At 32.1% G+C, this 14,939-nt stretch overlaps 1 protein-coding gene across 2 annotated transcripts in view; it reads left to right on the forward strand.

The window, feature by feature from the left end:
- The window catches only part of LOC136417961 (furin-like protease 1), a 56,842-nt gene that overhangs the window by 39,130 nt on the left and 2,773 nt on the right, over positions 1–14,939 (forward strand). The window contains exons 5-10 of one of the 2 annotated variants that reach the window (XM_066403824.1): positions 295–633; positions 693–1,228; positions 1,286–1,578; positions 1,769–2,383; positions 2,931–3,088; positions 5,012–5,096. In XM_066403824.1, coding sequence (XP_066259921.1) covers positions 295–633; positions 693–1,228; positions 1,286–1,578; positions 1,769–2,383; positions 2,931–3,088; positions 5,012–5,096 — 2,026 coding nt within the window. The remainder of the gene's footprint in view (positions 1–294; positions 634–692; positions 1,229–1,285; positions 1,579–1,768; positions 2,384–2,930; positions 3,089–5,011; positions 5,097–14,939) is intronic. The other variant, XM_066403823.1, reaches the window with a different exon arrangement.

Genomic DNA, 14,939 nt, shown 5'->3' on the forward strand with positions numbered 1-14,939 from the left:
ACACTAACAAATTCCACTTAGAGTAATCACCAACACTTATAATAAAGTTTTAAACAAAACAAATTAAATTAAGTTTACTCCTCAAATCAATGCCTTTAAAATAATGACATCAATCAAAAACTATAATTTCTGAGCGATTAAAACGAGGAATTTTCTGAGTGTGTTACGTATTCTACATATTCACAATCCATACACTTTTGTTCTGCAATTTTTTTCCCAGGTTCTGAACATCGGGTACATAAGTACACACCGAATTTTCCGAGTACAACCAATACCCTGCTCCTCGTTTTGTAGGATCCCTTGGCGTCCTACGATGTCAATAATCAAGATTCGGATCCGAGTCCTCGCTATGACATGATCGATTCAAACAGACATGGTACAAGATGTGCCGGAGAAGTGGCCGCCACCAGTAACAACAGTATCTGTGCATTAGGGGTGGCACATGGAGCACAAGTAGGTGGCGTACGCATGCTCGATGGTGATGTGACAGATGCGGTTGAGGCAAGAAGTTTGAGTCTAAATCCGCAGCATATTGATATCTACAGTGCCTCTTGGGGTCCCGATGACGATGGGAAAACCGTTGATGGTCCTGGAGAGCTGGCCACTAGGGCCTTTATTGAGGGAGTCACTAAGGCAAGTTTACTTTCTGTTGTTAAAAAGTAAGATGATATTATTTGAGCAAATATGCGCAGGGTCGCAACGGTAAGGGTTCAATCTTCGTATGGGCCTCGGGGAACGGCGGTAGAGATCACGACAATTGCAACTGTGATGGCTACACTAATTCCATATATAGTTTATCGATTTCGAGTGCCACAGAGCATGGAAATGTTCCCTGGTATAGTGAGGCTTGTAGCTCGACTCTTGCCTCGACTTACAGCAGCGGGGCGGTTACTGAACGTCAAGTAGTTACGACCGACTTAAGACATGCATGCACCAGCAGTCATACGGGGACTAGTGCAAGTGCTCCGCTCGCAGCGGGCATCTGCGCACTAGCCCTTGAAGCAAATCCGAATTTAACCTGGAGAGATATGCAACATATTGTAGTGCGAACTGCAAGACCTCAGCATTTGACAGCTAGTGATTGGCAAGTGAATGGAGTGGGTAGGAACGTTTCTCACAGTTTTGGCTACGGCCTTATGGATGCGTATGCCATGGTGCTTCTTGCGAGGAATTGGATTACGGTCCCTGAGCAACATAAATGTGAGGTTTCAGCTCCGGAGGCTGCTAAGTAGGTTTCGGAATGGTTTAAACCCTGATATCCTTATTATAATATTGACAATTTTAGACCCATTCCGGCAAAGAGCTCGGTGTTAGTTCCGTTAGAAGTCACAGAATGTGAAGGGGTCGAAAATTTGGAGCATGTCCAAGCCAAACTGACCATTTATGCCCAGAGGAGGGGAGATTTGAAAATTCAGCTCACCTCTCCAATGGGCACGAAAGTCACTCTTCTCGCAAAACGAGATCATGATAATTCGAGGGCAGGTTTTAACAATTGGCCCTTTATGTCAGTGCATTCTTGGGGAGAATCACCGCTGGGAACTTGGAAGCTCGAAATTCATAATGATGGTCGGCTTATGGGTAAGTTTAAGAACTCTTTTTTCCTTTGTTGACCAAGTTTTTTGAAAATGAAGTGTATTATTTTCAATAAGTAATTAACTTCTTTCAAACAATAAATACTTTTGTCGAATAAAACCGGATTACTTTGTCGTATCTTTACCTATAACTTTAGTTCCGGCAGCGGATCTAACATTTCGCTATTAATTTTCAGGAAGAGCATCGTTACAGAATTGGTCCTTGGTATTATATGGGACGAAACAATTTTTGTCGTTCTCATCGATAACTAACGAGTCAGCAGTATCGAACAAAAATAAGTCGTCTAGAGTATTAAATAAAAAAATTAAGTCGAAACAAAAAATTTTGCAAAAAATTAAAAATCAGCGGCAACCAGCGCACAGTACAAAGTCTGCTAAAGTTTCGTCTAAAGCTAAACCCAGACAAATGGGTGTCTCTAAAGGAAAATATTCAGTTGCCAACGTTTTTAACAACACAATTTCCAGCGTTATTTCAAAAAATAAAAGCAAGTCTTTGATTGCATCTAGTACTACTTCTATGCCTAGCGACTTCTCACCTTACTTCTATGCAGTCTCGAACAACAAATTGAAGTTAAGTCACGAGAATATGGTCAAGCATTATTTAAAGTTTGTTAAAAATGTCACTATCACATATCCAGTTATGATACCGGCTAGGGATTCCACCGAAAAGAAAAATTTCAAGAAAAGCCAAAAATTAAAGGAAAAGAGCCGCGACGTTAATTTCAGTCAAAACATTAAGCCGCTTATTCCAAATAATGCCGAAAAGTCCTCTACTAGCAAAGAAACGAAGGGTAATTTAAAATAAAAATTTGTGTAGCTATTTACCAAGTTATTGGCTTATTACGAGTTATTTGATCTTAAGTTTTATTGTTTATGCAACTTTTATTTAGTTTATTATCGCACATTAGAATATTTGATTATTTTTGAAACTCGTGGTAGATTTTGATCTATGTTTACTGCACCTATTTCGAGTGCACATCTCATCGCTACTTATTTTATAGACAACAGATGTAAAAATAGACCTTTTGTGAATTTATAGAGAATATGACGTCAGACCAATATTCATATAAAAGTTAATTGTTTATACATGCTTGATTTGATAGAACTGCTCATTATTGCCACATTGGTGTGACTTATAAAAATTCAGATTTAAGACACCCTAGTCCATCATACTATATGTATAGTTCAAATCTTCATACCTTTCTTTTGTTTCGTCGATTCATTTGCTGTTTCTAGATTTTTCTTTATATTTTTTCTATACAATGTTACATTGTTGCATGTCTACGCTACGCCGTGTTTTCCTGCTATTTCTACTGATTTTTTTGTGTACGTTTGTAGCTCACATAAAACTATGGGATCTAACCCTTTATGGCACAGCAACTCCACCAGCCTATGACTCAAAACAAACTGAAGGTGGAATTTCAATATCAGAGGTGTACAAAGATGTTCTGGATAATTCAATAGACAATTCTCCGAACTGGAAAGGGGGCGCAGAGGTTAGAATCACGAAAATTGTGTAGTAGTAGCTTTAACACGAAAGGGATTATCCACGCGATAATGCATACGATTGAACCCGTGCCAATTTAGACCAGTTAAACCGCCGCACTGAAAATATCCGAACTTTAAGTCTTGGTCGGTCGTGCGGTCAAGCATTTTTTAAAAATTTATCGAGCAAGTACGAGTATTCGTGGAAATGAGAAACTGGTGTCAATCTGTCACTATCAACTTGAGATATGGAATTTGTGAAATTTACATTATTTTGTAGTGAAAAATGCTATAGTAAGTTTTATATTCTCTCTATTTTTATATTATATTATATAAAAAGAACTTCTACTTTTATGTGACTAAATTAGATTCTGGACTTGATAATACAAAAAAAGTAATAAAAACTAACTATAAAAAAAAATATATATATAAAAATATAAAAAAACTATAACAATAGCTCCCCTATATATACAGGGTGTCCCAGATTCAATATTATAACCATTATTTGACAACCCTTGTAGATAGAAAATATTCATACAAAAGGTGTAGGATGCATTTAAAGCTATATAAAGCATAATAATTTTGGTATACCTGATGCATCAGATATATCAGGTTGCCGGTATATTTTTTATTTTTTCAAATAAAACCTTCTGAATATTTGTCAATTTTCCGATTTCCGTTTCAATTCTAGACACTTCACATAAGGCAGATATGGTTTATTATCAACGATTCACCAATTATAACAATGTTTCAACAAATTTCTGAATTTATTCATTCCTCCGTTTTCCTATTAAATTACCTTGAGAAAGCGGCCTTAATCATTGCTTCAACTAAATAAAGGTGTACCTTCCCACAATTCTAGGAGGGTCACAGAATTTTTAGAAGCAACATACGGAATTAAGTTAATAATGACCGGATTACCCATTAAGTGGTCAGCCCGTAGCCCAGATTTGATGCCACTTCACTATTTCTGGGGAGGCTATCTAAAGAATACTGCCTATTTTTCCCAACCTTAGAGTTTAGAAGGTTTAAAGACAAGGATAAGAACAGCTTGTGTACACATTATCCCTGCTATGGTTAATGTTGCTACTCAAGGGAATTTAATAAGAGAATGGAGGAAAGTCTCATTCATAACGGAGAACATTTCGAAGCATATTTGTAAATAGCCATTTACTTAATTTTGTTTTATGTTTTTTATAATAAAGTTCTAAATAAATTCAGAAATTTATTGAAACATTATTATGATTGGTAATTCGTTGCTTTTAGACTACATGTACCTTACATAAAAAGTGTCTAGAATTGAAACGAAAATCAGAAAATTAACAAAATATTCAGGGGATTCCATTTGAAAAAATAAAAGGTATACCCGTAACTTACATTTGACGCACCCCGTGTGGAAAAATTATGCTTCATACAGCTCTAAATGCATCCCGTTTGAAAGAATATTTTCTCTCTATCTACAGGGGTTGTCAAAATAGTGGCTGTAACATTGAATCTGGGACTTGTATTTTTAAACAATCAACTGACTTGAAATTTTACATACTATCTTTTAAGTAATAAGCAGAACCATTACTGAATTATATTTTGAAACTGTACGATGGTTTTCTACTCATAAGAGTATTTACCATGTACGCGAAACCAGTCGCGGTCAAATAGAATTTGAAACCATTAACTATAATTATAACTCTTATTCATATTTAGATAAAAATAAAAGACTTTGCGCGCATAAAAAGATCACCAGAATGTTGACATCCGTAACAAATTGATAGACTCTTTCAATTCTGTCTCAGAAAACGATTTAGTAAAAAGGTTATACGCGTGCAACTGAATGGACATTTGGGAATTCGTGCGTGTTAGGTCGTGTTAGTTCCCTCTCGTGTAAAAATTGCTTATGTTTCTGATTACCAAATAGTTAAAATGGTCGTATTTTTTAGAATCGCAAAGACACACTTGAAGTCGAAGAAACTGAGAAGAGCACTTCGTCTTCCTGCAGAAGCGGCAACGGCAATTTTTGTTTAGGTTTGTTATGCTTTGTTTTTGTTTTGTTAATGCGTTCACCTATAAATAACGATATTCTTTCTGTGTTACTAATATCCCGTAGTGAACTAATTTCATCCATAAGACATGTGTTCGTAATTAATAAGAGATCGTTAGTTGCAATCCCAGATCATCCATATCGTCATAGCTTTGCCATAGACGATAGAAGTAGAGTTAAAGTTACCATAAAACAAAATTCTGACAACAATTTTCACATAAATGACCCAAAGTCACGATGTACGAGAGGTCATGATGTTCAGGTACAGTTTTTAGATATATATTTTTAAATTGTTTTTTACTTTTAAGGGGGTCATTCTCACTTAATATCATTCAAATCGTTGGACGTTCCTAGAATTAGTAGACCGCAATAACCTCCTTAGGATAAGGTCTACATTTTTATGTACAGAACCGCACACTGTATTTACGTCTCAATAAGCTATAAGCAGCCTTTATATAATCGCTTTATGTTTTGAGACACCCGCAAACTTATTTTGTTGATATTATTGTTGTCTGTGATTTTTTGTGTCTGTGATTTATACATTTTCGATTAGCACAGTGTTTTTTTCAGCCGAATGCACATTCTGTAGAGGTGACTATACGAAATTGCATTGTTCATTTCAAAGTAATTTTCGCCCTTTATCAGCTCTTCATATTTTTTTAATAGATACTTATAGTTCGCCAAAAATATCTTTAAAAATTACATATCATTAGTGGTCGAAATGTATGAATCTCAAAACGTATATTCTATTGACCGTTTTCGTTCATAAGTACAAATTTAATTTAACTGTTATTTGATGTCTTGTAGTACTGGAAAGTGGTTTTTCAGCTCATTACATTTTCATTACTGTGCTGGCACAGGGGCAATTAAAGAAATACTTACTTAAACTTTTTCGATTTCGTTGCCCAAATCTGCAGTATTTTTCGTTATGTTACATATAATCTTCATTGTTTTACTTGTGGTCGTGGGTGTTAAAAAAAATAATTGTTATGCTTCACTGCCGACATATGAAATCATATTAGACTATAGAGTACAATATGAATTTAGTATTGTGCCATTACCTATAAAAAGAGGAAATTTATACGTTATGATTAATGTATCCCGCGCATGTGCCTCATCAAAGCGCTGTTGCTTGCGTACTAAAGGGATTAATGGCGATGCAGGTTTCTAGGAGTATCTGTCTACTCGTAATTGTATGTACATATATGTGTATAGTCTATGTAAAAGCAATTGTAGTCTTCCATTAATACTTCTGACGTATGGTTGGTCATTACATTGTTGCCAGGCGGGCTTATAACAGTCTGATATATCAGTCTTTTTCTTATTGCTCTTATTCATGTGTATGTTTTGTTTATCCTCCCGGGTCGCAATTTTCGATTCCATGTGATGGAGTGCCACCCTGTACTTAAACCAGTCAAATTAGTCAAAATTTACATTGTCTTGATTTGTCGACCCTACCTACCAAATATTTTTATGGATAGATCGATACTGTATGACATCGTGATTGACTTTGACGATTAGTATAATATTCAGTCGCCCTACCTAGCATAAAGACACGATTCCTAGTCGTGGTAATTGTATTTTAAACAAATTTTTTAGTTTAAAGTCCAGTTGAATAGATCAACAACTTTTTATAAGTAAAGAGAACAGGGAAGGCAGTTTGATCTGCGTTCCATCCGTGAAAAGCGATAACTTTTTTCTTATTGAAATAGTGAACTTTGGGGAGCCATCTCAACTAGGAGCGTGTGCCAAATTAGTGCGTATTATTAATATAAATATGCACCTAAGAATAATAATCTAGCCACTGTTGTTTGAAGTAATTACGTTATTGTCTAAATTTAGTTGTTTTTCTTTAGTTCAGTAATAAATATATATAATATATACAGAGATTTAAATTTCATATCTAGTCAGCTGTGAAGTTTGTTGAAGAAAAAAACGTATGTCGATAAAAGTAAATAAAACAATATAACCTCACTTGACTCCCTTATAAAAAATTAATTTTAACGTCATTTTGCGGCATATAATCAAGTTAAGACCTACTTTTTATCTTTTATTTCTCTTATGTAAAATCTCACAGTTGGTTAGATATGAAATTTAAATAATCTCCTAGTATATATATATAGGCATGTGTACATATAGATATATCTCGTAAGTTGATATTTACTGTGATTGTTTGATGTACATAATGTTTAAAAGACTCAGTTTATTTAATGTTGATACAGGGTGTCCATATTAATATGTAACACATTTTCTGCGGAAGACTTGTTTATTGACTTTTCAATTGTACTAACACATACTCGTGCTAGGCTTTTCTTATATCATATACAGGGTGTCCCGCCAATATGTCAAAAGTGGACATCTCTTTTAGTGTTATAGTGTGAGAGTAAAACGTTAAATAGGAGAATTATAAAACAAGTACTGCGCAGATTTTTAAATTGTAGAAACATATACAGACTGACTCAAAAAAGTGTAGCATTCCTAGATTAATTATTTAATCGATAATTAATATATAACCTAATAATTTTTTCCACAACTATATTTTTACAAACACATTAAATAGGAAGTTCTTTTGAATATTATCATACCACATTTTAATACTTCAAATTGTGATAAAAAAACGAAAACTCTTTTATTATCATATTTTTAAATGTTTTTTTTTGTTAAAATTTAAAAAATAATGAGTTAGCACCGTTTTCATATACTTTATAACGGATATTCCTTGGTTCTCCTATTGGTTTAAAAGCTTTTACTCATAAAATCCTTAATTTAGAAAGGGTTTGATTTAGGGTGATAGATTTTTAAAATGAATTTGCTTAAAAATATGGAAAAAAGCAATTAAACCTATTTCAAATTATTATAACCAATAGGCATGATACCTATAATAAATACAAATTTAAACTCTGATAAAAATTAGAACATGTATAACTTGTAACGGAAGTTCTTTTCCTCAATATAAGAAATGAGGATTTGTCAGAAAAACGAAATCATAGAGGCAACACTGTTAAAAATAATGCATGAGTTTGTGTACTTTCTCTGCAGGACCGAATATAAAATTTTAACTCATAGTAACTAAACCCAGAACCATTTTCCATATACAGGGTGTCCGGAAAGGTCGTGTAATAAATTTTAAGAGTTATAGAGAAAACTAAAATAATACTAATACTTTGTATAAAAAAGATTTCTAGCGATTTTCGTTACCAAGTTATTTGCTCTCAAAGTAAGAAGTTAAAAAAAAGTATTTTTGTTACAATCTTAAAAAAATTATTATAGTAACAGTGAAAGTTGGGCGGTTTAAATAACTCATAGTCGTGCTTGTTTCTATATGAAAACAGATGTTTCATATGTCTTCCTTATACAGGGGAAGTCAACATTTCTCATTTAAACTTATTTATTTTTTAGTGAATTGACGAAATCAGAATTTTCTTTTAGAGCTTGATTTTTTCATAACTTTCCTACAAAAAAGTGTATCTTGCTTTAATCGATATATGGTACTGTTTTTGAGAAAATCGCATTTTATTATCAACATGCACCATACATGCCAACAATTTGAAATCAAATAAAATAGCAGTTGGCAGCAAGTCTTATTAATTAACATGCAAAAAATTATATTTAATGTTTATAACTAAATTGTAGGGAAAAAGTAGAAGAAAGAATTAAATAGAAAATAGAAAGAGTGGCAGTAGATAGGCGCGGTTGAGAAAACTCTAACCTCAATCTCAAATGAAAATATCGAGTCGTCTGTCAGCATAGCCATCAGTCTATCCTATTAAAATCGAGTTTTTTGCGATTTGACTGAGATTGAGGAAAACATTCATTGACATTCAACAAAAAGAAATACGAACACATTTTTGGTTGTTAATTTTTAACCGCCCAAAAAAATCGATTTTGGAAAACTATTAAAAAAATTTTTTCTATATTCGATAAAAATTGACATTCCTAATATAGTGTATGGTGTGATGACTTGGCTAGTATAAACTAAATTAATCTTAAATTAGAGGCAATTGTTCTGAAATCAAGTACATGTCTCTTCTAAACAGCTTATATTAATAAGATATTAAATATGAGATCATATATAACGTATGTTAGCAGAATGACAAAGCATATCGGTAATACATGCTCTGATCATGTTTCAATGCTATTTCGTAAGAAACATAAAATATGATAGAGAAGGTTTAGAATATTCACATCTCATGTTAAATACCTAAGAATGTATATGGCACTGAACCTCATGTGAGTGGATTGAAAATTATTTCTATACATGGTTCTCCTTTGGTTCCTGACACAATCCTTGTAAGGAAAATTACAAATTTCATGTATTTTTGAAGTGTATATTTTTGTTTTGTGGAAAAATACCTGACATTGTAAAAATATTTTCAACCCGATATGACTTTGATTAAACCGGAAACTGACCCTTACTTGATTTTTTAAAAATAGAACATGGCAGTTTTTTTTATAAAAATGTTTTTTTTGTCGAAAATAAACATATATTTCATAATACAACATAGTACCGATTCTCAACTGTTTTTGATTTTTACAACTTTTTCGATACTTTTAGAGTTTTACTACAACTCAATTATTGACAAAACTGTTTTACATAAATTAATGAAGTAAATTTTAAATTACTGGAAATTAACAACTATTTATAAACAATTCAAGAATTAAGAAAAATATTTTGAAAAAAATTATAGAACTTTAAAATTTTTAAAATCAAAAAAGGTCTTTTTTTCAACTAGCACCCTACAATTATTTTTACACTATTAGACCAGTAGAAATAAATTAACAAATACGATATGCATCGTAAGCATAAAAAATTAATACCTTTTGAGTAAATCGAAAAAAATTATTTTATACTGCATAAGCAATAAATATTTCAGCGCACTTTTACATAATCATGTTGTTTAATGTTTTTTTTTGTTTTTTTGCAATGTCAGGTTTTTCCACAAAACAAAAATACAAACTTCAAAAATATATTAAACTTGTAATTTTCCATATATGAATTGTGTCAACTCTTAAAGGCGAACCCTATATATTTATGCAGTGTGTCCGGGTTAATAATTTACCATCCTTGTAAAATTTTTATTTCTTGGCCAATTTTAAAGTTTTTTTTAAAATTAGGTATTCAAAATGCGCATTTGTCTAGTAGATACTCTTCACCTATAGTCATGGCCAACTGCATGCATTTTTATGGGATCAAATTTCAAAAAATGCCATTAGGACTTTTTTTTAGAATAAAAATGAAGAGAAATTCTCAGATAAAATGAACTAAAACTCACTTTTACTGATTTTCATTTTTCTGCTATACAGGTTGTTCGAGATAGTCAATAAAACATGTTAAAAAAAAGTGGCAAGAAACGTTTTAAACCAAAATTTCTTCATACACTTGAAGCTGAAGATCAAAATCTAAAAATGGAGTTCTGTTTATGGCTGCAGGGTATGTACCAAGAAGATCCTAACTTTTCAAAAAACGCCTTATACACCGATGAACCTACGTTTACAATAAATGTTGTGTGTCGGCACAAAATACTTTGAAATCCGGTTATAACAATATTGGAGGGACCGTGGGTATTAGGTCGTTATAGCCGTTGGTTGTTATATCCGAAAATAAATTTTATTAAAGTCATATATATAAAAATGCTGCCTTTAATACGTTTTTTATACAATACATACCTACTTACTTTATTTAACACACAACTTACATAAATGTGTATTGCATACAAAATTATAAAATTTTAAAAAAATTAGTTATTTTACATTGTTTTGCGCATTTACAACTTTCAAAATAGGAATTCTCAAGTTTTTGATCAATAACAGAAATGCTTTTTAATAATTGTTAGTAATCAAAGCCTTCACAAGTAACAACCTTTTTTATTATTGAAACTGCTTCTAAGGCCTTGATACACGATGGAATTGCGTTTGCCCCTTCTTTATTATCACTCTCTTCTATTGCTTCAATTGTATCAGTGCCAATGCTTTTGACAATGTCAGCCTCATTTAAATCTTCCCAGGTTTTTAATTTATTATCAATGTTTGTAAATTCAAGCAATCCGTTATCTGTTAATATTGAAGCAGGATTAATAAGTTGCATAAATTGTGCTAAGAGAATGTTGTCTTCATCATCGGAATCATTTTCATCATTTGTACTGTTTTTTCCTAAAACTTGCATGTCGAAAACAACTTTAAATAGTTTCAGGAGTGACTTTTTCCCAGGTCACAGTATCATAAGAATAGCATTTAAAAGTGCAATAGTGACTTCGTCTCTTAGTTCTATTTTTTTAATCATCTCCAAAAGTTGCATTTTACGGTAGTGAGTCTTGAGTGGATTAATAACATCTTAATGTAAAGGTTATAAAATGGAAGTACAATTTGGAGGTAAAAAATATAACTTAATTGACTTTAAAGTCTCAACTTTTAGATGAGTAGGACAGTTATTCACAATTAACAAAATTTTGTTGGAAATTTCCTAAGTTCACTCCCGGAGAAATGTAAATAATTCACTTGTCATCCATGATTTTTTGTTATGTTCGTATACAACCAGTAAATTTTTCACATTCTTGAAACGCCTCGGATTTTTGCATTTTCTTATAACAATCAATTTTCGTTTCTCACTTCCAGTCATGTTTGCCGCAATCATTATAGTTATCCTTTCCTTGGACATTTTCCCTCCAGAAAATGTTTCTCCTTTAAATCTTAACGTTTTGTCTTGCGTTATTTTATGAAAAAGATCCGTTTCATCAGCATTAAAGGTTTCATTATCATCATATTTATAATTTTTTGAAAAACATTTTTTAGCCATGATTCTGAAATAGTTTTATTGACGCTTCCTGCTTCTCCGAATATTTTTCCAAGCACAATGTTATCACAGGCTCGAAATTGGTTTATGCATGCATTCTTCGGAACATTGGTAGTTTTTTTTGTTCAATAAATCTCCAAAATCATTTGCTTTTTGCTTTAAAATAGGACCGGTTATAGGCACGTTTTTGCTGCGCTGATTTTCAAACCACTCCAACAGGCACTAATTCAAATCATCATGACGAACGCTGAGAAGTTTCTTTGTTTTCAGAATGTTCTTGTTATATGCTTCCTTAATTTTATCTTTATTTTTCTACATTCTTGAAATTATGGAATGTACTACTCCGAACTCCATTGCTAATTACGTATTGCTTTCTCTATTTTCTAATCGATTTGCCATAGCTCCTTTTTTTTTCAAATAAAAAACATTTCCTTTTTCATTTAGGCGTTGAAATTGATGCCATTTTATAATGCTTTGGACTTATAAAATGTACCTAAAATTGTTCAAAAATAAATCGAAAGAAATAAATGAAATTACTTTTACCTGCAGTTTCAGGTGTACATACATATATAAAATTTGGGGAATCCCTTAGTAGCACTCGGGTATTCACCAAATTTCCTGTTACAGTATTGGCCAAAATTTGTCGATCTTGTTACTGAACAGTCTTTATAATTGGAGAAAAATGCAGCACAACCTGAAGATTTTCAGTCGCTATAACTGATTTTGCCGTTACAAACGAAGTCCTATCTAAATATTTTTATGTTCATTTACATGTAATTCCAAACAACTAAGCAACATTTGGTCACTATACCCGAATTTTCGTTATAAACGGATTTTACTGTAGTAGAAAGTGGAGTGATCATAATCCAAATTGGATGATCGAATGTAAACGACAATACTCCTAAAGAGTAAACATTTTTTATGGTGTTATATATCAAAAGATTATTGAGCCATATTTTTTCAACGAAAATTTGAATACAGCTCGTTTTTTGAGATCTCTACAAAATAAGTTTATTGACGTACTCGATTAGCTTCCTCTTGATTATCACTACAGTTTACATTTCCAACTTGCAATAAATGATAATTTTCCCAAACGCTGGATCGAACGAAATTTTATTTGTTGGCCGCCGCGATCTGCGGATTTACGCCTATGGACTTTTTCCTTTGGGGAACAATAAAAAATAAAGCTTGTGCGACAAGATCCCGGACACGCGTAGAGCTTTATGGGAACATTAAACAAATTTGTTGGACTATAACTCGACATCAATTAAGTAAAGTATTGAAAAATATTCGTCGACGTATTGAAAAATGTATAAGAGAATTTGGGGGGTTAATTGAAAATGCTAATGTTTAATTCAAAAAACTGTTTTGTCCCAGTTATTAATTGATTATTCTAAATTAAATTGAAATTAACATTAATTTATTACCGCAAGGTTAGTTTTTAGTACTTAAACAGTACAAAGTTCTTTAGTACTAGTACTACATTTTTTCTTGAACAACCGCCAATCATTTTTATTGTTAAAATAATTTTTTGCCAATTTTAAAACTTATTTATATAAAAAAAACATGCTTTATTAATTTTTTCGAACATCCTGTATAGCAGAAAAATGAAAATTGCTACAGAAGGGTCATTCTAATTGAGAATCTAGCTTCACTTTGATCTTAAAATAAACCCTAATAGTACTTTTTGAAATTTGATCCTATTAAAATGCACGCAGTAAGCTATGATTATAGGTGAAGAGTCATCGTATGTATTAGACAAATACGTATTTTATACATCTAAGTAACAAAAAAAAACTTAAAATCGGCGAAGAAATTAAGATTTACAAGGGCGGTAAGTCCTTAACCCGGACACACTGTATATAGGCGTTACAAAAGCTATTACAGAACTAAAATAAAAAATACGGAAAATAAAAATACACGGAGGTGTTGCAGAGTCGGACAACCAAAGAAATCTGCTTTAGAAGAACATGCGCTTTCGGTTGGCCATGGTAAGGTTCAACATTCACTCTAAAAAGTCAAGAGGTGATTCCATTAAACCACGGCTTAAATAACTGGAAAATATTTTCAATTGTATTTTGACCGGCGGTGAAAGCCTTCGCAGTCTGATAAATTCTGAATGATACACTTTTTAAGACGCCCTGTATATAACTTCAAAATATGTGCAGCACTTCTTTCTACAACTCTCGTGTTTAACTTTTTTACTCTAACTCTAATTTTAAAAGAAACGTCGACCTTTGTCACTATTGTATCCCACTATGAATCTTGATTAATCTGTTTTAGTTATTCTTCCGGTATGTTTACTAATTTCTTTGGTCCCTTGTATATTAAATGTAGTTCCTGAATGAATATGTTAACCATTAATTTAGGGTATAAATGTTGTATGTCCTTTTAAAGTTATTCTGATTGAGCTAAGTAATAATTGAAACGAACGACTACTTACCTAGTTCAAGAAAAAATATTCAACAATTTGTGCAAATTTAATATAATTTGATAAAAATTATATTTTAATGTCGATCTTAATTATTAATCTTATATACTATATATGAATAAACATTTCTAGTCATTTTTTATAATATTATAAATTAAACTGGACAATAGTTGAAACGTGAATTTTTAGTACTTAGGTGTGAAACTACGGGCTACGTAGGTCTTTTAAGAGGATGCCGTTAACAGATTATTCTTTATCTCACTTCTTGAATTATACGCCACGTCCTGATGCAAAAATGCGTGGACGGGCGGAATATATGCTGTACATGCTTCTCTCTTAGGTACCTATCGTTATTTGGTCGATTCTTTGCCAACTAAAGTAAGTTTCTTATGCGGTTCCAAATCATGAAGCAATGCTTTAACTATTGTCCAATTTACATATAGGTATATATTAAAAACTAGTGTATATTATTTGAAAATCAAAATAACAAATCAAAATAATCGCTGCTCCATTCGTAATACACATTACAATTTGAAGTATTATCAGTGGAGAAGGGATATAGCCTTCAGGTATTATAATTTTCAAATCAAATATTTTAATTGATTT

Source organism: Euwallacea similis, chromosome 31 (genome assembly GCF_039881205.1).
Source record: "Euwallacea similis isolate ESF13 chromosome 31, ESF131.1, whole genome shotgun sequence".
Lineage (NCBI taxonomy): Eukaryota > Metazoa > Arthropoda > Insecta > Coleoptera > Curculionidae > Euwallacea > Euwallacea similis.